The 23,705-nt window shown below is 52.6% G+C and overlaps 2 protein-coding genes across 6 annotated transcripts; one reads left to right on the forward strand and one right to left on the reverse strand.

Moving 5' to 3' along the window:
* Positions 1-1,660: 1,660 nt before the first annotated feature.
* SMIM33 (small integral membrane protein 33) lies at positions 1,661-5,102 on the reverse strand. Of its 3 annotated transcripts, none has more exons than XM_032125213.1 (2): positions 3,976-5,102; positions 1,661-3,490 (listed from the first exon to the last, which is right to left on the reverse strand). In XM_032125213.1, the coding sequence occupies exon 2, from the start codon at positions 3,472-3,474 to the stop codon at positions 3,064-3,066; it is 411 nt and encodes a 136-aa protein (XP_031981104.1). In that variant the 5' UTR covers positions 3,475-3,490; positions 3,976-5,102; the 3' UTR covers positions 1,661-3,063. The 3 variants fall into 3 exon arrangements, with proteins under 3 accessions (XP_031981104.1, XP_031981103.1, XP_031981102.1); XM_032125212.1 differs by having other exon boundaries at positions 1,661-3,583; positions 3,976-5,100; XM_032125211.1 differs by having other exon boundaries at positions 4,897-5,097.
* Positions 2,989-23,506, forward strand: ECSCR (endothelial cell surface expressed chemotaxis and apoptosis regulator). Of its 3 annotated transcripts, none has more exons than XM_032125210.1 (11): positions 2,989-3,069; positions 6,241-6,387; positions 15,275-15,316; positions 15,850-15,900; positions 17,247-17,363; positions 17,828-17,881; positions 19,723-19,791; positions 20,329-20,427; positions 21,184-21,282; positions 21,894-21,930; positions 22,886-23,506. In XM_032125210.1, the coding sequence occupies exons 1-11, from the start codon at positions 3,027-3,029 to the stop codon at positions 23,010-23,012; spliced, it is 885 nt and encodes a 294-aa protein (XP_031981101.1). In that variant the 5' UTR covers positions 2,989-3,026; the 3' UTR covers positions 23,013-23,506. The 3 variants fall into 3 exon arrangements, with proteins under 3 accessions (XP_031981101.1, XP_031981099.1, XP_031981100.1); XM_032125208.1 differs by lacking the exon at positions 2,989-3,069 and adding an exon at positions 5,974-6,148; XM_032125209.1 differs by lacking the exon at positions 2,989-3,069 and adding an exon at positions 5,974-6,148 and having other exon boundaries at positions 19,723-19,770.
* Positions 23,507-23,705: the final 199 nt, after the last annotated feature.

The following is a 23,705-nucleotide window of genomic DNA, read 5'->3' on the forward strand; positions in this document are numbered from 1 at the left end:
TTATAAAGGTGCCTCCCCTCTGCAGGGCAACACCTTAATTAGGAAGGAAATAAAAGCTGGTGCAGGCGGTCCCTGATCAGGACAGAGGTAATTATTGATGCAGCAGCTCCTGAAAGCTTCCCCAGGCAAAGACCTGGCTTTGAGCAGAGCAGCTCCTGCCTGCCGTGCTCCAGGAGCTGCCCTGCACAGAGGGGACGATAAGGAGAGTTATTGTTGCTCTGTGCTCATAAAAGGATTATTATTAAGGAGGGGAAGAAAGTTACAAGTGAAGTAAATTGGGCCAGGCTGGGTGTTTGAATAGAGAGGAATAATGTTATGGTAATGTCATGCACGGCTCCGCTGCTCCAGGACCCTGACGTGTTTTATAAAGCCCCGTGCTACAAAAAGCAATTCTGTGAGCAGAGAGAGGCAGAGCTGGCCAAAGAGAAACGAGGAGAAGCTGTGAAAATGATGTTTTATTGTGTGGGAGAAAGCAGTGAGTTGAGATCTAACCCTTGATGTCCTTCTGGAGGAGAAAGCTGGCAGCATATTGTCACTCGCTTGTATGATTTAATTTGCTATTCTGAGTCTTGCAGTAATTTCTTTCCTGTGCTCCAGAAGCTTGTATTGAAATTTCTGTTTGCAAACGAAACACAGGGAAGAGCTCCCCAAGGCGGGGGCTTCAGTGCTGGATCTTTCCAGAGACGGTCGTGTCGTGCTGACAGGATGGGAGCACGGGGCAAATCTGGGGACACTGGAGCTCCCTCGGCACCACCATTCACTGCCAGTTTTATCTGATTTTAGTTTGACACCCCGAAACACCTGAACAACAACCCAGGGTGAGTGATGGATCCGGGCCACGGCACACTGTGACATCAATCAGACCTGTACGAGTCCCCAGCGGCTGCAAATCAATGAGTGCCAGCAATAATTACCCATTTTATCTTTCTCTTTATTAATATTTAGACGTTTTTAATCTTTTCTCTCTAAACACGAGGTTTCCCTGCTGTGGGTGTCCTTCAGGAAAGCTCCTGTCCCTCCAACTGAAGGCTTTGTGCTGCTCCCTGAGCTGGAATGACACAGCCACCAAAGCTGGGGGACAACTCTGCTGCCTCACCCTGGGCGGGTGACACCAGCTGATGTCCCCAAGAGGAGGGTGCAGCCTCTCTGGGGCCACAGTGCAGATCTTGTGATGGTCACATGGAGGTTTCTCCAGCTCTTGGTGTGGGTGGCCACAACCCACAGATGTCATTTAAGGAGATGGTGGAATGGTTTTGGTTGGAAAGGACCTTAAAGCTCATCCAGTGCCAGCCCCTGCCATGGCAGAGACACCTTCCACTGTCCCAGGCTGCTCCAGCCTGGCCTTGGACACTGCCAGGGATCCAGGGGCAGCCCCAGCTGCTCTGGGCACCCTGTGCCAGGGCCTGCCCACCCTCCCAGGGAGGAATTCTTAATTAGGAGAAGTCCCTAGAGGTGATTATCTCCTCAGGGGTGCTGTTAGGGTTGAACACATTGCAAACGAAGCTCTGTTTTGACATGCAAAGGGGAGCAGGACTCCCTGATTTCCAATGGAATGACAGCCCTTATCTCCTCTAACAGGGCTGTGGGAGAGCTGATAATGCCCTATCACCCCTGGAAAACAAACGGGAACAAAGTCAAAACAGAAAACAACCCTCCCAAAAAGTAATATAAATTATGTTTATTGTGGAGACAAAAGGTTTCCAGCAAGTCCAACCACTACCCAGCCTTAAAGCAAGAAAGGGGCTGGAAATAAGTGAGAGGAGGGATCCTGGGGCATCTGCTATGTTGGGAATACCCCCAGAACCTGGAGGAACAGGTAAAGCCCATCTCTTGTCCGGCTGTGCCCACAGGGATCTGAGGGCAGACACAGACCCAGCTTTTCCAGAGTGGGAGAGGTGGGAGCTGTATTCTGGGACTGCCCATCAGAATAAATCCTTGTGGGGGATCCCAGAGGCTGCTCCGGCCCCAGGCACGGCACACACCGAGGTCCTGCTTCCACCACGGGAGGAGAAACTGGGACTGAAGGGATCCCGGTGCCTCCAGCAGCCGAGAGCCCAGGGCTGGACAGGGACCACGGTCTGACACCCCCAGGAGCCTGCAGAGCTCAGGAGGTTTCACCTCTCCTGCTCCCTCTGTGCCACCTCAACACCACCCCAGTGCAGGTGCCACCGCCACCAGCGCTCCTTGGGACAGCAGCCAGGGATGGGGACAGAGAGGTGGCCACAGTGAGGGTGACCTCAGGTCTCCCCATCCCCTTGCACAGAGAGCTGCAGGCTCTGCCCAGAGTCACGTGAGCTTCCCCTCTGGTGCCAACCCATCCAGATGTTCAGCCAGCTGTGATGTGTCATTATCACCTCTCTTGCCTGTGCTGTGTCACCGCTCTTCTCTCACCCACCTCCACTGGGGACAGGACACGTTGTCCCCTGTCACTGGCTCCAGCCAACTCAGAATCAGGAGCTGCCTCCTCTGCTCTCCCCTCCTCTGGCTGTTTGCCAGAGGGGCTGAGGGGGCTGGCAGGGACAGGACGATGTTCCAGCCCCCAGCGGGGGAAAAGGGGCTGTGGCATGAGGCAAAGAGCGGCTGGAGAATTCTCTGTGCCGTATCAACAGTGTAATGAGGACACTGCATGTGGAAACATCTTTCATTGGAAAACAATTCCGGGTGATGCAACTTCCAGCTGCTGCCAAGGGCCCGAGCACAGCCCCAGAGCTCCCCAGCTGGGGCAAGAACCAAGGCAGCTCTGCTGGCCACTCCCAGGCAGCGTGGGACAGGTAAAACCAGGGCAGGTAAAACCAGAAGAGATGCTAAAGCTGTCCCACGTAGGCTGAGCTCGGGCTGGGACCCAGCTCCTGCCTGGGGACGGCGGGACCCCTGGGCTGGACTTTGGGGGCCGGTGATGGGTCACTGAAGCTCCTGGCTGAGCATTCCTGGGGCCAGCCACCTCCTGGGGAGATGCAGGTCCCTGTGAGGGCAGCGCTGAGTCCCGGGATACACGAACATCCCAGCCACTACTTTTCCAGTGGGACATGTCCCTTGAGCCCTGCCCAGGTGCCCAGGGCCATGTCACAGGTAGGTGATCTCGATGACATTGGGCTCAGCACTCCCCTGGGGAAGGTGATGGTTGCAGGAGCAGTGGCAGCTCACGCCAGCCGAGTCCATGCCAGGCAGATCCCAGCCCGGCAGCTTCCTGTGGGAATCCAGCTGCCTCCAGTCCGTGAGGAGCACGCCGCTGTCCATGTGCTGGGGCATGGGCTCGTGGTACAGGGTGATCTGCACCGTGCGCAGCTGGGGCCCGTAGTGCACCACCAGGATGATGAACACGGCCAGCAGCACGAAGAGGGCGACGATCACCGAGATCACGGGCAGCGCGTCCGATCTCTTGGTCACGCTCTTGACGATGGAGACGGGGGTGAAGGCGGCCACGTCCTGCGGCTCGGGCTGTCTCAGCTGGCTGCCGGGCAGCGAGGCGTTCATGGCTCAGCGGGGTCACCTGGGACAGGGACACGGGGAGTGACCACCGAGCCAGCCCGTCCCTGTCCCTATCTCCCGGCCTCGAGCCCGCAGCTCCCGCCTGCACTCGCAGCTGCCAGGGAATGGGATGATCCCATAAGTGTTCCGTCCCTCGGGCTCGCAGCACGGGATCAAATTCGGTGGTTAAGTCTGGGGCTGCAGGATGAGGCGGTGCCCTGCATCCCCGTGTCCTGGGCACCTTCGGCCACCGCACCTGGCTCTTGTGGGGAGCCCTCTGCCCTCCCCTCTCACACCTCAGCCCCACGGTGCTGATCCAGGACCAAACCCCACGGGGACCTCCCAGGGGAACCCAACCCCGTAAGTCGTTCCCCGCCAGAGGCACGACCCCGTGGGAGCCAGCACGGGTGGGAGCCAGCACGGGTGGGAGCCAGCACGGGTGGGAGCAGTGGGCAGTGGGAAAGGAAAGAAGAAAGGAAGGAGAGCCCTGCCAGCCCCACGGGGTACCTGGGCGTCCTTGCTGCCTTAGAATCATCGTCTCCAGCGGCGGGGCTGGCAGCTGCCGGCGGGGCGAGCAGGGCGAGCTGCGGGCTGGTTCCCCGGTGAAGGTGCAGCCAGACTCACCTCGGAAGCTGCCACGTCACGGCCCGGCCCCGCAGCCGCCGGGGCTCCCCCGGGCACACGAGGAAGCGCCGGCTCATCCCGCGGGCACATCCCCCGGCTCAACCCCGGCCCTGCCCGCTGCCACATCAGCGCTGCCGCCCCTGCCCGCGCCCCGCGACCCTCCTGTCCCCCGCTGCGGGACAAGGGCCCTTTTGTCTGGGGACAAGCACCCTCCCCCCTTCGGCTGCAGGAAACCTCCCTCCTGCCACCGGCGGGGCGTGAAAATGTCCTGCGGCGAAGGAACGGCTGTAAAAAATCCCCGCTCTGCCCGTGGGCTCTTTGCAGAGCCCGGCACGGTGAGCCCAGGCCGTGCTCCGGGCTGGAAGGGCCCCGTCCCGAGGGGTGCCACAGCCCGGGGATGATTGTCCCTGCCGGGGGTCCCATTTGCCAGCACGGCTGCGGGGTGAGTCCATGGGGAGCTCCGGATGCTTTGGGCCTCCAGCCCAATGGTGGGACTCGATGATTTTGGAGGCTTTTCCAACCTAAATGATTGCGTGACCTGCCGGGGGTCGCGGGCAGGAGGCAGTGCCAGGTCAGGGCTGGCACATCCCTCCCCTCACCCGCCGGCCGTGGCACAAGGCTGCAGGGATGCCCTCCAGGCACACAGGTACATCGGCCTGGCCCGGGGATGCCGTGTGTCACACCCTCTGCCACTGGGAGTGACCTTGAGCACATCTCAGAGCGGAAAACATGGATCCCCCGGAGTTTTAGCCCTTACAAAGCACATCTTCCCACCCTTCCACCCCACAGCACCACTGCTCTTACCTGCAGGCTCTCAGCAGACAGGCTGGGGTGAATATCTGGGCTCCGTCCTTCCCACACGTGGGGAGGACAGGGTGGGAAATGCCTTTTCCACCACCCAGCCGAGCATCCAGAAGAGATTTAACTGTGTGTGAGAGCTTCTGGGTATTTGCACTCATTTCAGGATTCAGTAAAACCTTAATCTACTGCATAATCTCTGAGCATCACATCTGTGCAAGGGACAAAAGGGTGGGGGGGCTGCTGGCAGGGGTTTGTCCCAGCAAAGGCTGCTGTGGAGGCCGTCAGCCTTGGGCCTGGAGGTTCTCCTGGGAGGCTGGAAGGGTTTGAAGAGACCCATGGAATGTGAGGAGCTGTGCCATGCACAGGGATCATTGCCTCCAGTCCTGCTGCTGTCTGCCAGCTGTGGGAAGCAAGGATGCAGTGAAGGAGCAGCTCCTCTGCCTTTTGGCTGAGGCTCTGTGGCTTTTGGGGGGCTGTGGGAAGGGGCTGGGCCAGTCCTTCAGACCAGGAGACAGAATTCCGTGGCTTTGCATCCTGAACACCCACATGGACCCCCGGAGAAGGACACAGGAGCCTTTCCCACATGGGGACACTAAAACCCTTCTCCTCCCCCAAGCACCCACTGACATCCAGCACAGGATAAACCAGAACCTGTGGAGTTCACAGTGTGACAGGCAGGACCTGCACGGACCAGCACAACACAGGGCCACGGCCAAGAAACCGAATGCCTGAACCCCTTGGGCTGCATGGGGGCAGAACCAGCCCGGGTTTCCAGTTCCTCCCCTCCTCGAGGAACTGGGGATGGGATTGGTCCAAGCCCAGCAGGGTTGTGTGTCCTGCAGGGAGGGAGGCTGTGCTGTCTGAAGAACAGCATCCCAAAGCCACCATCCCAAAGCTGGCATGTCCCGGTGCCCAGACTCGCTGGAGCTGCCCAGGGAGGCCCAGGGTGCAGGGCAGATCCAGCTGCTGGGCTACCCTGGCCCCACAAGGAGCAGTTATTCCCAGATTCCTCATGGATGGATAAGAAACCCCCTCTCAGGTGGTGGGGAGGCTCCTCCAGCAGCTCCTACCCCAGGGAGGCCCAACACAGCCGTCATGTGCGGGGAATGGGACCTGGGGGCACGTCCTACCCCACGCAAACCACCTCCCAAAAACCCCAGCAGCACAAGGAAGCCGCTGAGGCCCAGAGCAGGGCATGCCTCCGCGCCGGGAGCCGAGTCCTCAGCAAAGCTCGGTGAGGTTTCCTCTGCCGCCGGTAAGCGATGTCTCACATCCTCCCCGGCCATAATGGGCTGAAAAACACAGTTCCCCTGTGGATTCAGCCCGTTTCCTCCTATTCTTTAACAGGAAGCCGTGTGAGAGTCAGCCCAGGCGGGCGAATCGCTGCTCGCGGTCCCTCCCGGGATGGCCAGAGGCTCCGCGAGCCACAAGCCAGCGCGGAGATGCTGCTCCCATCCATCCATCCCTTCCTCTGGCTCCTCCTGCTGCTCCCAGGTGAGCTGCTCCACACACCCCGGGGAGCGCGAGGGGGGATTTGGGGGGCCCGGCTTCACGGGGGGCTCCCAAGGGAAGCGGGCAGAGGCTGGAAGGTGTGGGAGCTGCCACTGGGAAGCTCAGCCTTTCAGCTCAGGGGTGGCAGGAGTCAGGCTGCTGGGGAAATGTGGCTTTGTCGGGTTTATGGGGTTTGTTTGGCAGTGCTGGAGTACAAAACTTTGTTTCCTGGTTAATGAAAGGAGTGTTTCTGCTGAGGGCTGCGATGCTGAGGCATTTGTAGTAGGTGGCTTTTGTCAAATCAGAGTAAAGGTGGAATGTTTAAATGTATAGGACATTATTTTCCTCAGAAATACTTTTTATTTGCACTTTTTCCTCTCATTAATATAAATACAAAGCCCACGTGCATGGCTCGTGCAGAGCACACCTCGTCCTTGCTGTAATAATTCTGCTGCTTTGGGGTAATTCCGCTTTAACTTCTCTTTCTTGAGTGGAGGTGTGGGATGAAGGAGCTGGTTTCCTGCTCCAAAGAATGACAGGTTGCTTTTCCCTGCATTGTCAGGCACCTCTTGCCTTGCTGACAGCTGTAGTAGCTGGGAGCTGGAACACATCCAAAGGAATATAAAATAATGTGTCTCCAACTCTGAGGTTTTATCATTAAACCATAGAAGTTGCCTCGGGTTACAGCCACTGTGCTGGTAATAATGGGATTTTTAAAAGGCAGAGAATCATAGAATGGTTTGTGGTAGAAAGGAAAGATCTCCTCGTTCCATAGAATATAGAAACCAATTCAGTTTGTAGCTGTATAATTCCAAGAAATAAGAGCATGTGGATTGGAAATTTTTCTCTCTTCATTAGAGGGCAACACTGCTGCCTTCAGCAGAGGGGGGATGTGCGCCTGGGATCGGATCAAGGATCAGATCAAGAGGCTTTGAGTGCCTTGGCCACCCTGTGACACTCCTTAGTGCCCACCCAGAATGCTGTCTTCCCTCTTAAAACTCCTTGGGAGGGCTTTTATGGGACAGGAACGCCACAGAGGGGTGAGCCCCCTTCCCTGGCCCATCTGCACCACGCCAGGATCCACAGAGCGGGACTCCCAGAAGCACTGCCCCGAATTCCAGCTGCCAGCAGGACCTGGCGGCTGCAGCATCAGGTGGGTGGGATGCCACCCTCCATCCCTCAGTCCCAAGAGCATCACTCTGTCCTCTCAAAGCCACCTGGCTAAAGCCACCCCCCTCAGTCACGGCACCATCACACCTCTCCCACCAAACCACCGGCCTTCCCTGGAATGTGTCCTGGCTCCCTCTTCTGCGCTGACCCAACAGCTCCAAAAGGGCTTTTTAATTCCATTTTTAATTTTACAGCAAGTCCCTAAGGTGCTGCAGCCCCTGGGGAAGCTTCTGCACAAGGCAAAGCAGCAGCTTAGCGAGAGGGGCAGAGGGCTCCGTGCTGCCGCTGATTTGCCGGCACACAGGCAGCTGGAAAAGGGAATTAGGGGCTCTGGAACAAGGCTGCCTGCCCTGGGGGAGATGGAGGGAACCTTGAGGAGACAGAGAATTAGCTTTGGCTGGACACTACCACCTGCCTGTTCCCATACAGGCCTTTCTTGCTTTTGCTTGGTGCAAATTCAATATTTTATTAATTTATCATTTCCTAAATTAAACTTCTCTGTTCTCAAGGTTATTTCTGAAGGGAAGCTCACATAAGGGAGGCTCAAACTGTTGTTTCGAAATTGCTGAAGCGAGAAGGTCTGGCACATTTCCAATTTGGTTTTCCTCCCCCCAGAAACACTTAGCAGAAAATTTGTCCAAACAAACCTCTTCCTATGGACCGTTCCCATTACAATGGGCAGGCGTTTTCCAGACAAAAGATTTCCACTGAAAAAATTCCCCCTCAAAGCTGATGAAAACCCAGCAGGATTTCCCACTGTTGTTGTTCCATCCACTGCTCTCCTTATCTGTGCCACAGCCTGTGGATGGATAATGCCATGACAAATGTGGAATTTCAAAAACCAGACATGTATTTCAAGATATATTTTTCGATATAATCAAAAAGATGGGGCGCAAGTCAAGGACAGGCACCCAGATTCCAGACTTGCATCCTAAAACCAAGGCATCCCAGGGCAAATTCCTCAGCCAAGGGCGAGGCCAGCCCAGCCCTGACGTGGTGAACAAGGAAGAGAAAGCAGGAGGTGGTTTGGAGAAATGTTTGTTCGCACAACAAACTGCTCCCTTCGGTAACACGAAACCCTCCGGTGCCTCTGCAGATCTGACTGCAGCAGCTTCCAGGAATTATGTCCCATTTACAATAGGTGAGTCAACAACAGGTGTCCTTGGAGGAGGTGCTGCTGGTGTCCCAAAGCAGGGACGCTCCTGCTGGGAAGCCAGGCTGGAGAGGGGAGCTGTGGCTTCTGCAGCACCAGCAAAGGCCCAGCCCCAGCTGGGAGCTCTCCTGGCCCCACTTCCCAGAGGAGCCCACCCACCATGACCTCAACAAGGGAGAAGCTCTCATCTGGGTCCAGAGCAGGCACCAGGATGGTCAGAGGGATGGGGCAGCTCTGCCATGGGGGAAGGCTGGGAGAGCTGGAGGGATTCACCTGGAGAAGAGAAGGCTCCAGGGAGACCTCAGAGCCCCTAAAGAGTGCCTAAAGAGTGCCTAAAGGGGCTCCAGGAGAGCTGGAGAGGGACTGGGGACAAGGGACGGAGGGACAGGACAAGGGGGAATGTCCTTAAGCTGAAGGAGGGCAGCTCTGCAGGTGGGGTCTCACTTGAGCAGGGCAGAGTCCCCCCTCCCCTGCTGCCCACGCTGTGGGGGTGTGAGATATGGGGGAATACATAAAGAGTTACAAAATGTGGGAATAAAACCCGGGTGATATCACCAGGCTCATTCACCCAAAATCTGGACTCAGAGGAATTGTCAGGCCAAGATGCTTTACTTGGCCTGTAGCTGTTGCTTCTGTGAGACTGGAACCTCTTCCAAGCAGGGTTATCCTTCATCTCTCCTGGCACTCAAGCCAGGACACCAAAGAAAAGCAGGTGGAAAGAACAGGGATTATGAGAAATCCCTTAGCCACCAGCCCCTTTCACACCGTGTCTCCTGAACCAGTCCCAGCAGATCACATTCCTGCTTGGTGGGTCATGAGCACCACAGAGCAGCACTCAAATAGACCTGGGGAACCTCAGAATTACTGGAAAGGATAATCAGTTTGGGGAGAAACTTGGAAAGTCTCCTCTGTAAAGTGCTTTGAGCTCTGCTAATAAATAATATTATTAAAAACTTGTAGGTAGGCAAAAAGCACAGGCTGGGCTCCAGCTCCAGTTGAGCCTGGATTGGTGGTGCAGCCATTTTTCATTTGCACTGGGCATGGAGTGATTTCCCCTTCAAAATCCCAGACCCAGCTCCAAACCTGAGGAACAGCACAGCCAGGAGAAGGGCAGGACCCACATCACCAGCACTGCAAACAGCAGGAGCAAACCCAGAGCTCTAAAATAAGCAGGTCAGGAGGAAACTGGGACCAGCAAGCAGCTGGGAGGGTGATGGAGCAGCAGCCTGGTGGAGCAGTGGTGGTGCAGCCAGGAGAAAAGCCATGCTACTTTTCCTTCCAGGAACAGCCCCTTTGCATGGAAAATCCAGCCCTGGGCACCACGGTGGTGCAGCAGAGCCACTCCCTGCACGCAGCTTCCCCACATTGTTTGTCTCCTGCTGCTTTCTACATCCAAGTGGGTTTTAATTGCCTCCCACTAAGATCTGCTTCCAGACCGGCTCACCAGAGAGGAGCATGGAATGTGATGCTTGGAGAGGATGCCCAGGCCCAGGCCCAGCCCTTGAGGATGGGCAGAGGAAGGCAACGATTAATTTTAATTGCTGATGAGATCCGGGATTAATTCCTGGCTCTCTAAACTTTCCATAACACTTTGACTGAGTCATTACAATTCAGAACCACTTGGCAGTGAGTTGCCAACCCCCCCACACCATTTGGGAGTTAGACACTTGAATACCTCTGTGGATCTGGCCCTGATTTAGGCTGTCAGTTATCCAGCCTGCAGAACAACACTTTTCCTCTCTCTCCTCCACAATTCCCACCCCACCTGTTCTGCTATGAGACCCTCAAGGCAGAGACACCTTATATAGGCACTTAATAAAACAGGACCTAGGCTTTGGCAGAGCTCTCTGCTTTCCAGGGTTCCTAACAGAGGATTTTTTCCACGTGGAAGTCCTAGGAATTGGGTGCTGCTCACTGCTGCCGTGTTTCACCCAGGAAACAGCTGCACCTGTGTTAAGGGGTTGGTATTTTTTTTTGTCGTGAGTCATCTGACAGAAGTGCCAATATCTGACTTGAAAAGCCTATTTTTAGGTTTCTGGATCTCTTTTCTGAACACGTTTTCAAGTGCAGGGTGACACTGAGGTACAGCACTGCCCCGTGGCCTCTGCAGGTGGGACATCCCCCCAAAAACTGCCAGGGAAGGGACAAGTGCAGGGTTCCTTATCACTGGGAATAGATGGTCCCTCCCCATCAGCAGTTCTGAGTGGACAGGACCAGTCCCTGTGACTCGACACCAGTGCCAGAGGTCCCCCCCAGTGACTCCAGCCCTCTATGAATACAGGCTGAACACCTTGAGCCTGATCTAAACCCTGCTGAAGCCTTTCAAAAAGCTGGCTCAGGTCTCTATAGGAGGCCCTGGCAAAGTTTGGGGATTTAAAGTCAGTCCCTCTCTTTGGTCAGCACCTGGAAAAACCATGCTTTAGATGTCTACAATTGCCAAAAATAATACCAAAGCAGAAACACCTAAAATTCACCTGTCTTTTGGTTGACATCATCCTCTCTTTGTGCTGAGGAGTGGGGTGAGCTGCTGGCTTTGGGAATATCTCAGTTGCCGCAAGAGAAGGCTCCAGATCAGTCTAGACACACCTAACCCCACAGAAAAACAACTGCCAAAACCAGAAATCCAAAATTCTCCTGTTTACCCTTTGGAAAAATAAACCAGAAAGCAGCAAGCACCAAGTGCCAAATGCAGCCGCGGCTCCGACGTGCTCCTCTGCAGCTCCAGTGGGTAACTGGAGCTTTCCCAGGACAGCACGAGCAGAAAGCCGTATTTCCCATGGTAAATCCCTCAGCCAGCTCCGAGTCTCCACCCAGGACTGCACAGCCCAGCTGTAAATCCTTTGCACCCAAACACGCAACAAACGCGCCGGCAGTGCCTGCGCTGGTGGAAGGGCTTTGATGTTTATTGCAATTGCAGCTGTACAATGCTGATTATTGCTGCTGTTTGTACAGCCAGGGCTCTCCACGCTGGCAGCAGCGCTGGGAGGGAATGGTTTCCAACTCCAGAATCCCCTGGGATGCCTGCAGGGAGCCGCGACGCGTGGCGCGTTTTGTTCATCCCCATCCTGCTGCCCAGCCCCACAACGGGAGTTCAGCCTCATCCTGCTTTGCACAGATCCATCCCGCTCCTGTGGGATCAGGGATGCTGAGCACCCTCCCCAAAAGAAAACACCCAATAGAACGGGGCTTTTGCTTATTTGAGTTGGCAGGGAAGGCGTAACAAGCAGCAGCGGCAGCCAGAAGTCAGAGCCAGGCCTGCTCCACTTTGAAATGAAGTGTGGATGTGTTTAGAGAAGCCAGGGCTGTTTATTCCGGAGCAGAATGCCAGAAGGGGATCTCCATCCCTTGGCCTCTCCACAGCAAGGCCGGGCATTTCTCCACAGCAACACTGCAGAGCAAGGCAAGCATCGGCCCAGCCACAGGAACTCCAGGAACTGAGCACTGGGAAAAAACGGCTTTTTCATCTTTTTTACAATAACCCCATGGTTTAGGTTTGCAAACAGAGAACTTCAGAAGTTCTCCAGTGTGACCCTCAGTGACAGGACAAGCTGCAGTGAAACTGTCCCATGGATGGTCCCATCAGGGATGGCAGAACAGGGCAATGTCACCTCCCTCACCCTCAGCTTCCTCCCATCCCTAGAGGCTCTGTTCAAGCTCTCAGATTTCTCCTCATCTGCACCAAAAATGGTGGAATAAATGGCCAGCTCAGCACCTTCATTCCCCTCTTCCTGTGGCTGAGTGCAGACAGCAGCTCTTTCTCCAGCGATTCTGGGTGCTTCCACATGCCATGACCATGAAAAAGTACCTGTGATCATTTCCATAAATGTGTCACAGCTACTTCTCCCCGTGGGAAAACAAGACAATGGGTCCTGCAAGGGAATTTTGGAGAAAGAGGAGCTGTTTGAGTCTGGCAGCTGCTGGAGGATACTGACCCCCATGATGATCTCAGCACTTCATTTTTTGTGCTGAATGTAGAGAGTATCTTAAGGCATTTGCAAACCAATGTCCAGAATCATCCCCCGTCCTCAAAAGAAGCATCGCCACCTCTTTAGGAAGGGCAAACATGCCTAAAAAACATTTTTTCCCCATTTTATTAATTGATTTAGTAGGTGATGGTACAGCTGCCCATAACCCTGTCTCTTACTGTCCTGATACTCCTGTGACTTGCTCTTCAAAACCCCTAGGGAAGGATATCCCATAAATTCTCCAACACCATCACTCCTGGCACCTCACTATCCTTGTGCTAAGGCAGGTTCCTAGTGCCCAGCCTCCCTTTTCCTTGCTGCACATAAAGGTCCTTGTTTTCTGATCCTGCTCCAAACAGAGATAGGAAACCAGCCAGTCCCTTCCTCTCTGTGTAATCAAAGATCTGCTCCTGTCTCCTCTTCCATGGACTGAACAGGACAGTTTTCCCAGCCTGCTGCCCAGTAAACTAGAAGAGAAAAACATGGAAAAGGTCTGAAAAGTCCGGTCTGATTTTCACAGCCAAACCATGTGTGGGAATAGACCACATTTTATTATGTATTCACCATGGTTTACACACTTCCTGTCTGGCTGGGATCATTGTCATAAAGCCTCAGACACAAAAGCAATTACGGCTCCAAAGCAATTCCATGAGGAAAATGAGATCAATCAGGAACTTGCTACACCCAGAGGGTGCCGAGGGTGAGCTCTGAGCCAGGCCCTGGGAAACCACACTCAGTGCTGAGAGTCTCCTTCCAGACACCCCTCCCTGCAGAGCCCTCAGCCTCCCCCGGCACCAACAGCTCATGGACCTACCCAAAGTTCATCTACATCACCCCTACAGCTCCTGGTATCAAATCGTGGAATCCCAGGCTGGTTTTGGTTGGGAGGCACCTTAAAGCTCATCTCATCCCACCCCTGCCATGGCCAGGGACACCTCCCACTGTCCCAGATGGCTCCAAGCCCCGTCCAACCTGGCCTTGGGCACTGCCAGGGATCCAGGGGCAGCCACAGCTGCTCTGGGCACCCTGTGCCAGGGCCTGCCCACCCTCACAGGGAACAATTCCTTCCGTATATCCAAACTAAGCCTGCTCTCTTTTGGTTTGAAGCCATTATGGGGTGTTGCAGGCTGGAGATCTGAGACAGGTCAGAGCTACGGCGTTTTAGAATTGCCTGGTCCCCTCCTTGGTGAGAAAAGGGGCCTGGGGAGGAGCTCTCTCACAGCTGGCTCAGGAGAGATGAGAAGCAGCAGCTGAGCTGCATCTGCCCCCGGGGAGGGCAGGTTCTGGCTGAAAAGGGGCACTGCTGTGCCCTGGCCGGTGCTGCCTGCCTGGACCCTCCCCTGCAGCTCCTGCAAAGGCACTGCTCCCACCACAGACCACTGAGGCATCGTGAGGGAACAGCATGCTGGAGGGATTCAACCTTCCCTGCTGTCCCTTTCTGTCCAAATCCTTTATCTCCCATGGGGCTCTAGTGAGATGGATCACCAGTGGAGTCAGGTTCAGCTGCTTTCTGTACCTGTAGTGTCATTTCTTTCATTAAACTTAACCACAGAGAGCACCAGGGCCACCAGCAATAACCATTTTAAAATCCCAATTAGGATGTGCATTCCAGCAATGACAGACTCAAAGTCACCTTCCCAAAGTTAAACCAGCTGGGTTGGATTTGAGCATTTAAAGTGTATTTACATTTTCCAGGTCTCGTCCTCAAGTGTGGGGCATTTCTTTCTCCCATTTTCAAGGGCAGCATTTTTAATTGGCATCGCATCTAACCCTTGGGGTTGGACTAGATGGCCTTGAAAGTTCCCTTCCGATCCAAAATACTCTGCTCTGTGATTCCATGAGGACAGGACTTTGGGAGCTGGGGCTTTAAGGAAAACATCACAGATGCTGAGAGTAGGAAACATGAGGGATTGGGGCAGGGATGCTTTGCCATGAATCCAAAAGAAAAGCAAACAAATACACCAAAGCAAACAAAGCCACCTTTCAGTTGAGGAACTGGGGACCCAGTGAACACCTACAACCTCGTATGGACCTACAGGGCTACCCTGCCCTACAGGGAAGGCAGCTGCGGTTCCCTCCAGACTCACAGCCACAGGCTTCAGCCAGCTCCCCAGGATACACAGGACAGGAAGGAGAGCCAGTCCCATCAGCTCCTGGAAGCCTTTACAAACCTCATCCATCCATTCCTTAAGCTCTCAAGGGAACAAAGTGTCCAAATGTGTGTCTTAACTGTTTGAATTGCACCAGGACACAGGTCACACCCTTCTCTGCCAAGGCTGAGCTGAGGCAAACAGCTCCCAGGGAGGGAATGACCCCATGGATTTCTATGGCCCCCCAAAGGGTTCGGCTCCAGCTGGGGAGGAGGACATTTATCCTGGCTGGATAAACTCCAGTACTAATTTACTCAGAGCCTGATAGCTTTACACTCAGTAAAACTCCTTTGCTACTACTTCTCTGCTAATGCTTTTGGGGGGATCCCATATTTCAAAGTCATTCTGACAGAAGGTGAGGAAAACCCAAGCCACACAAGGAACAGGAGCAGCAGTGCGTTAGTGACCGTCACAGATCCTGCACCACTCACGCTCCTGCTCTTTCCTTTCAGGTCCTACAGCTTCCACAAACTCCTCCAGCCCTGCTGGAACAGGTACCTCTGGCTTGTGATGTTCTTCATGTGTCTGTTTGGATGTGGATGCACGTGGAAATGGGGGTTTGCAAATGGACAGGCCCCAAATGGGACCCTGATTCATAAGTCCCATCTGCTGAGGGATCTTCTCCCAGGATCCTGCCTCTGCCTGCCCCATCCATCACCATTCTCCCCCAGATCTCCAGGGGACATGGAGGGTGCTGTGCCCCAGAGGGTGACCTGGCTGGGCTCGTTTTGGAAGGGAGCAAGGCTGTGTTCCAGGGAGCCTGGAGAAAGCAGAGGAATTCCACCTTACCTTTGCTCCCTGTTTTCCCCAGCTGTTTCCTAGCAGCTAGGGATCCATGGAGCTGCCAAGCTCCCTCTGGTCCCGACAGCCACACTGGTGACAAACCCTGTCCTTGGCATCTCTTGTCCCCCTGACCCTTTCTGCTCTCATTGGCTACCGTGGCCCCTTTCTGGCCCATCCTTCAACTCTCCCTGTGGGATCTCACCAACCTGGAAAAGTCACCTCCGTGCCTCTGTTTGTGTTCCAGGTCAATCCCAACCAATAGAACACAGCCCTGAAGTGAAGAACCACAGCTCAGGTAACGCTCAGCTGGAGACCGAGGAGAGCGGCTCGGGGACATCCCAGTGTGTAACTGGTCTGACCTCAGCCCGACTGGGCCACCCAGCAGTAACTGGGGCTATGCAGAGGACAGTGGTGAGGAGGAAGGAAATTTTGTGGTGTCAGGGCTTCTGATGCAGCCAACTCACCCCACAGGGATCAAGGCACAGGTGTGAGCAAAACCAGGGGGGGAAAAAATCACTAAATTGAATAGGGAGAATGAGATGATCATACAATCATGGAATCCCAGAATGGTTTGGGTTGGAAGAGATCTTAAAGCTCATCTCATCCCACCCCCTGCTATGGCAGGGACACCTCCCACTATCCCAGGCTGCTCCAAGCCCCGTCCAACCTGGCTGGTCTTTAAGATCCTTTCCAACCCAAGCCTTTCTATGATTTTGTGACATGTACAGAACACCAATTACACCAGAAATGGTCTCTCCAGCTCCAGATCCACATCTGTTAGTGTCCACCTGGATCTTTGGAGTCAGATCTCTTCCTGCTATGTTTCAGGGAAAAAAAAAATCTAAGCATAGCTACCCTTCCAGAAGGACCCCAAAAATATCAAGGAATAAGATCTCAAAAAGATCTCTGCTCCTGCTTCCAAGCCTTGTGGGAAAAAAAGAAACTTAAAAGAAACTTTATCTTAAATTCTAATATTTTAGTGAAGCATTTGGATAAAGGGGGAAAAAAAGCCCACCACACTAACCTTGAAACCATTTCACCATTTTTTCAATTTACTGGAAAGCCAAGAGAAGTCTAGACAAGGAACTTGCTTATAAATTCCCAGCTGGTGATCCACTCTTCCTTGCAGAGGTTTTTTGAAAGCTTTTTCCCCCACATCTTGCTCTGGATCAGGTGCAGTTTGGAGCAGCAGGTTGAGGCAGAGGACAGAGCCCCCAGACCACTTCAAGAGCTGAATTATTTGTGCTTGGAGACTCTCAGCGAAATGAAATGTGAAAGTTGGCACTTCAGAGCACAAGGAAATGATCATGTGGGTGCCAGGCAGCTCCCGGCAGCTCAAGTGTCCCGTGACAAAACACCTTCACTTTTCAAAGCAGGGAAGGAAGCAGTGGCAAACCCCTGACTCTCTCCATGTGTTTGCTGAGCTCCACCAGCTCGGCATCTCCCCACAGTGAAAAGAGCAAAAGTGAATTCCAAAGTACAAGAGCTCCTTCACTCTGAGCAGGTTGAAGGCTATTTCCATGCTTTCCCTAGCAGATTATTCCTAACTCTCAAGGAATTTGATGACTCTGCAATAGCTGTGCCCTCTCCAGGCTGTTTCTGAGTTGAACTTTTTGAGGTAACGCTACAATTTCCCCACAGAGCCGTCAGTAAAATCAACACCAGTGACCACCCTGAACCTCACCTCTGTGGGTCAAACCACTACACCCAAACCCTCCCCCATCACTACAACAACCCTGACAGCAACCACTGAGCGAGGTAAGGATGGAAAACTCAAATATTTGCTCAGGCAGGACCTGTTTGTGCCTCCCTCCTTACCCAATCCAAACTGCGGGCATCAGAATATTGGGCTAGTCCACACTGTGCTGGTTATTCAGCAATTCTGCAAATATTGAATTTCTCTGAGTCTTTGCTGAAAGAGCAGCTCATTCCAGCTCCCCAGATGGACACAGCCAGGCCAAGCCCATATCAGAAAATCCAGATCATGCTTTATCAAATATTGGAGCAGCCCCAGCCTCCCCAGCCTCCCTCGCCAAGCTCACCTGTCGGGTACACTCTGAGCTGACTCCACACCTTGCTAACCTGGCATCCTGATGTCTGTCTGGAGGGAAAGTATCATGCAAATAAAGATATTTACTCCATAGACACCCAACAGCTCTCCACAGTGGAATCTGCAGTGGCTTCACAAGTTAATTGTCCTCTCCCATGTTTTCTTTATCTAGATGATAAGTCCAGCGGAAACAGAAGCACGGCAGCTCCTTCTCCAACACCTCAAGGTACTTTGTCCTTTTGTAGAATAACAATAAGATCAGGTAATTTCATGGCAATCAATGGCACAGGTTCTCTAAGCACAAGTCTTTTTTTGGGGTTGAGCCACCCAAAACCACATCTGGTGTCCTTATAAGCAGTGATAAAACACAAGAAAAATGCTCTTAACATCCTCTGCTGGGATGAACTTGCACAGCTGAACAATGGATCTATGTTTAGGAGAAGAGAGCCCTTTTAAAATCCTTTTAAATAAATACTATTTTGCTTTTGACAGTTTGCTTAACCCAACCTGTAAGCACAAATTAGAGAATACAGTAAGAGTTTTCTCAGAATAAGGGCAGAATCCAAGTGACTGGAAGACTGGAATCTGACAACTGAGCTGATTCCCCAGTAAAGATTCAGCCTCAAAAACCTGCAATGGTCTAGAAACTGCTCTGCCTCTCCAAGTACCTCTCAGATCTCTAAGACAAGCAAGGTGAGGAACCCGTGGCCAGCTGTGCCCACACAGATGCCCACCCACCACGGTTGTCCCCTGTTAAGCCAGGAGCCCTTTGCTCAGAGCAGATTGCTGTTCATTCCAACCCTGATTTACCACTGGGAAGCCCCACACATCTCTGACTATAGATGCTGATGCTTCCAAAGGCCAGGTCTCCCATTGGGTGAGACCCAACATTTCCCAGGGATGGGGTATCCGTGGCAGGCTCGGCAAACCACAGCTTCTGCCCGTGGCTAGAAGAACAATTTCAGAATGAAACAAAGAATTCGATGACTGGGGAAAAAATTGTACAGCAGCAGACCCTGCTTCTCCAGACTGTTCTGCTCTGTGTGGCTTCTGAAACAGTTAGATTGGTTAGTTCATGCCTTTTCCCCTTTTTCTTCTGGCTTTTGGCAAAATCCCATTCCAAAGCAGGGCTGTTTGCTGTGGGACAGGACCTGGGTTCAGCTGCTGCCCAGGGCAGTGCCAGGAGCCGTGCACAGCTCTCCAGGCACCACATCCCTTTGGCCAGCACTGCTGCTGGGAATGTGCAGATGGGAAAGCAGGGAAGAAGATCCTACTTGACCTACAAATGATCTTCTGAAGCTCTGAACTGCCACTTTTAGTCTCCTGACAGGGCCTGTAGCCGCTCGTTAAGGTCGATGCAGACACTCTGGCTGTTCAACAACAGCCTGGAGGCAGCAAAGGATGTTTTTTCTCAGTACGAGTGAAACACATTTCACACATTGGCTTTACATTTCCTTGCACAGGCACTGGAAGCAGCTGTCACAAACCAAGCAGCTTCACACAAGGCAGTTCATCCCACTGAGAACTAGAGTGCTTGCTTGGACAAACCTCTGTGCTGCCACAGCAGGCCTACATATGGTGTACAAGTTAGCCCACCTCAAATGGGTTTAGTTACTTCTAGATAACCTAGGATAGCAAATCCACTCATTTCAAGCCCAGGGACAAGCCAAATAGTCAATCCACACCCACATTCTGCAACATTTCTTCCCCTACGCAGATTTATTTTAAAGTCTCAATGTTTATGACCTATAGCAAATCTATTGCCTTCCCAGCTCAGTCTTCCAGCCTCCCCTTGCTGTTTCCGCCCCAAATCTGCACCTGGGACTGCAGACCCTAAAGAGATTACAAAAGGGTATTTGAACTTCAGTTTCCTAGGTTTCCATTTGGACATGGAAAATAATACAAAGTATGTTTCATGGGAAGCTTTTAGTATGGAGGTGGGAGTATTAATTCCATGTTTCCCCGGCACTACTGTGAATCCATTCTCCTCTCCAGGTGCCCATTAATTCCTTTGGTTCTTAGATGACACTGGAGGTCAAGACTCACATTCTGTGTCTCTCTGTGCAGGTCAGGATCCCGTGAGGAACGAGAGCACCACGACATCAGTGACTCAAGGTGCTTCCTCCTTGCAGAGAGGTGATTCCTGCTCTGTATTTTATATTCCTCTGCACGGCCAGCAGCAAGGCCATCACACTGCTGTCTTCAAGGCAGTGTGGAGAAAGGCCAGTGCATACCTGAGGGAGGCTGAACATCCCATCCAGCCCTTGAAAAGGCTGTAAAGCTCAGCAGAAGCAGCACTTCAGGGTAACCTCTTGAGCCTGGGAACAGCAGGAAAGGTGCCATTATGTCAAAAGGTTGTAAAAGGAGGGAGACTGGACAAACTCCCCCCTCAAATGCACTGCCAGGGCTGACCTTGACCTTTCCTCACTGGGATCCCAGAAGGAAACCCTGTGGGTGTTCTCAGCTTGTCCATAAAGGGGGCCCCACCACGGCAATGATTCCACACAGGTCTTGCTCACTTTGCTATTAAGATTGATGGACCTGGCCAGGATCCAAACTTGGTCTCTCCAGTGAAGTGCAAATGAGAGTTAGGTCATCTAGCATTGCTAGGAATCCTCTTCCCAGCCGTGGAAGAATGACTTTTATGTAAATCTACCTTTCTCCCCTCTGTAGGCACCTCAGAGCCTGTCACCCCAACACCAAACCCCTCCAGCCACTTACCCCAGCCCAGCCCGACAGACGAGAAATCACCGCTGACAGTGGCAGCTTTTGGTAAGGTCTTGTGGCACCTGGGGAGAGGAGGGGGCTCTGTTTCACCAGGCCACGCTGGTTTGGATACCCAACTTCATGAGGCCCTGGCACAGGGTGCCCAGAGCAGCTGGGGCTGCCCCTGGATCCCTGGCAGTGCCCAAGGCCAGGCTGGACATTGAGGCTTGGAGCAGCCTGGGATAGTGGAAGGTGTCCCTGCCCATGGCAGGAGGTGGAACAAGATGAGCTTTAAGGTCCCTTCCAACCCAAACCATTCCGTGATTCCATGATTCTAAGTCCGAGGGATTCTTAGCAGGACAAATTTCCTGTACAAGGAATTGTTTGATTTATTGAGGCCTGATGTCAGTATCAAATCTAGAGCTGATTTAAAGTGTCTAAACATGGTTTATGGGACAGATAACATCACCCACAGCTCTAGCTTGTCTCTCCCTGTTACATTACTTATTTATCTGGCTTTACACTTTTGGGATAGGATTTACCAACTGTAGCAGGAACATACTGACTCCTATCAATCCCCAGTGTAATCAGCTGACTTCTGCCTTCCTGGCACTGCCTTATCAATTAAGTATTTATTGACTAAGTATTCAGAGAAGCCCTCTGAGGTTAAAACACAGGAGGATAAAGCTATTTGTTCTAACAACTATTTGCTTCTCTGTCTATTACGTACCATGCTTACATTAATGAAGATATTGATTTCCTACCCAAGTTTTGATGTCAAAGTCTCTCTGCTGCTCAGACAGTTCTTTCCTCCATCCCCAGGTGTCATCAGCTTCGTCGTTATCCTGATAGTGGTGGTCATCATCCTGGTCAGCGTGGTCAGCCTGAGGTTCAAGTGCAACCACTCCAAGGACCCGGAAGGTATTTGTCTGGGGGAATCTGTACTTCCCTAACCAACAAGTCACCAGTTTCCATGTGGATCTGGCAATTCCTAAAAGATGTCTTTGAAAAGCTTACACAGTGGTGGGGAGATTTGGAAGCCAGACTGGAACATGGATTGAGTAGTCAGGAACGCAGCGTGACCTCCTCGCTAGAGCCCCAGCCCAGCCTCATCTGGACATGGCTTCCTGCAGCCAGTCTCAAGCTTCCTGCAGCTCAAATTCCAGGAGGTGGGCAGCTCTTCCAGCAAAAATCATGGCGTTTGACAGTCCTTTACCTTAGGAATCCCATTTCCCACAAAGCTGTGCCCACCAGAGGGCAAGGCTGCTCTGCAGCAAGGCAGACACCTTCCTAAAGCCCAGAGGATGCTGGCGACCGAACGGGCAGCAGGGCCGGCAGGTCCTGCCAGTATGTCCCCTTAGCTGAAGGGTTTTCTCTAATCAGCTCCCACGTTTCCCCCACAGTGTCTCCAATCTCATTCAGATTTCATTTACATCCCTGTACAATGTAATTCAGAATAGAGCTGACTTATTTTATGGCTTAGCTGGGATGATTTCTCACCTCCACATCACCAACTGCTTTTCTCCCCCCAGACAAACAGAAACCAGGAACCTCCATGGTGTCAGAGAGGTAAGGCTGCTCACACTACCCACATCTGATGGAGAGAGCCTGATTTATCCCAGAGCTAACTTTAGCAAGGCAAAGCGTCTGCTTTGGTTATTTCAGGTGGAAGGAAGCATGTCAAGACATCTTTGACAGAGAGTTAGAAAAGCAAAATCAGCTTTGATAACACTTCAGCCTCTGATAGAGAAATAGGTAGAAGGTCAATATTAAGGGGCCTCATTTCAAAGCTGCTCTGAGAGAAGACTCATCACCTTCCCAAAGCAGATTGCTTGTCTTTGTCTAGACACAGACTTGAGGTCTAAACTCACGTTTCTGGATCTCAGAGCAGTCTTAGATATCTTCCAAGATGGCCATTACTGTTTCCCACTGCTAGTTGCCTACCAAATAAATAAACCCTGCTTTGGAAACGGATAAGGGACACAGGGAGCAAAGTCTGTAAGTGTTTAGGTGCCAAATTTCCATCAACATCAGTGGTCACGAAATACCCTGAAAGATCATCATCCAAGGGATCTGAAGCCACTAAGGCAAAACATGCCAGAAAATGGGACAGTGCCTAAGGCTCCCTGATCCCCAAAGTTATCCAGTCTTCACTGGTCAGGAATGCACATCCCAGCCCTCAGGGTAGGAAAAAAGGGGAATTCCATCTTCCTAAGCCTCGTAACTCACTATGGACGGGCCAGAATCAGGACAGCAGCTCAGTGGGCAGTGGAAACCAAAGCTGGTCTCCTGTACCAGCCTTGGCCTTGCCTGTTTGCCTCCAGCTGTGTGCAAAGAAATTTTATCCCTGGAGGTGTCCAAGGACCACCTGGACATGGCACTCAGTGCTCTGGTCTGCTTGACAAGGTGGTGATTGCTCAAAGGTTGGACTCGATGGTCTTGGGGGTCTTTTCCAACCTCAGTGATTCTGTGATTCCCTGTCTTGTTTCCCAGAGTAATTAATATCTCCTTCTCTCCTGGGCAGCTGCTCGGCAGACACGAGCCAGAAGGGGAACAGCATCACTCTGATCTCCATGAAGAACATCAACACCAACAACAGCATGAGCTACCCCCCGTCAGAAAAGGTTTCCCTTTTCAGCCTTGCTTTTTAGGGAGTCAGCTGGGGATCATTTCTCTGGCTGGATAAGAGCATGCCTTGAGGTATTTCTTTGCTCTTTTATTCCTTCAGAAATATAACAAAAACCAGCTGCCACCAAACTTCTAAAGGTCCAAACTGCTTCCAGTGAGCCCAGTGAAAAGTGTGGGTGCCCACCTCAGGTTTACCTGGGCTGGCTGAGCTCAAGGTGCCAAGTTTACCTCACGCACACAGGTGACATCACCTGTGGCCAGCTGCAAAGCTGGAGGGGTTTGTCATTAAATGAAGAGGTCTGTGAGAAATCAAGGTCTCACCCTCCAGCCCAGCTTACCCACTCCTGCCCCACACATGGTTGAAGCACATCCCCATCGGTGCTCTCAGGTCCATCCTACATGAGGAATTCACATCATTTTTGGTTGTTTTAAAGCTGGGACTGAGTTCAGGAGAACACATTGCTGTACTCCCTTTGCCAGCCCAGCCAGGCTGCTGATGTCCCACGTTTTGTTCTTTTGGCAGGTGCTATGAAGCCAAGAGCCCGGAGCTTGAAGCTGACACGTGACAACCAGCAGTGGCTTTCTAGGTTCTTTATTTTTTTCCTTCGGGGAAAGAGCAAGGGTGGACTTTATATATAAATTATTATGTCCTTTCTGATCAGTACATTTACAGTAGTGTCCTACATAGCTTCCCCACCTGGGGCCTAAGGGCTTTC

This window comes from Corvus moneduloides, chromosome 15 (assembly GCF_009650955.1).
Source record: "Corvus moneduloides isolate bCorMon1 chromosome 15, bCorMon1.pri, whole genome shotgun sequence".
Lineage (NCBI taxonomy): Eukaryota > Metazoa > Chordata > Aves > Passeriformes > Corvidae > Corvus > Corvus moneduloides.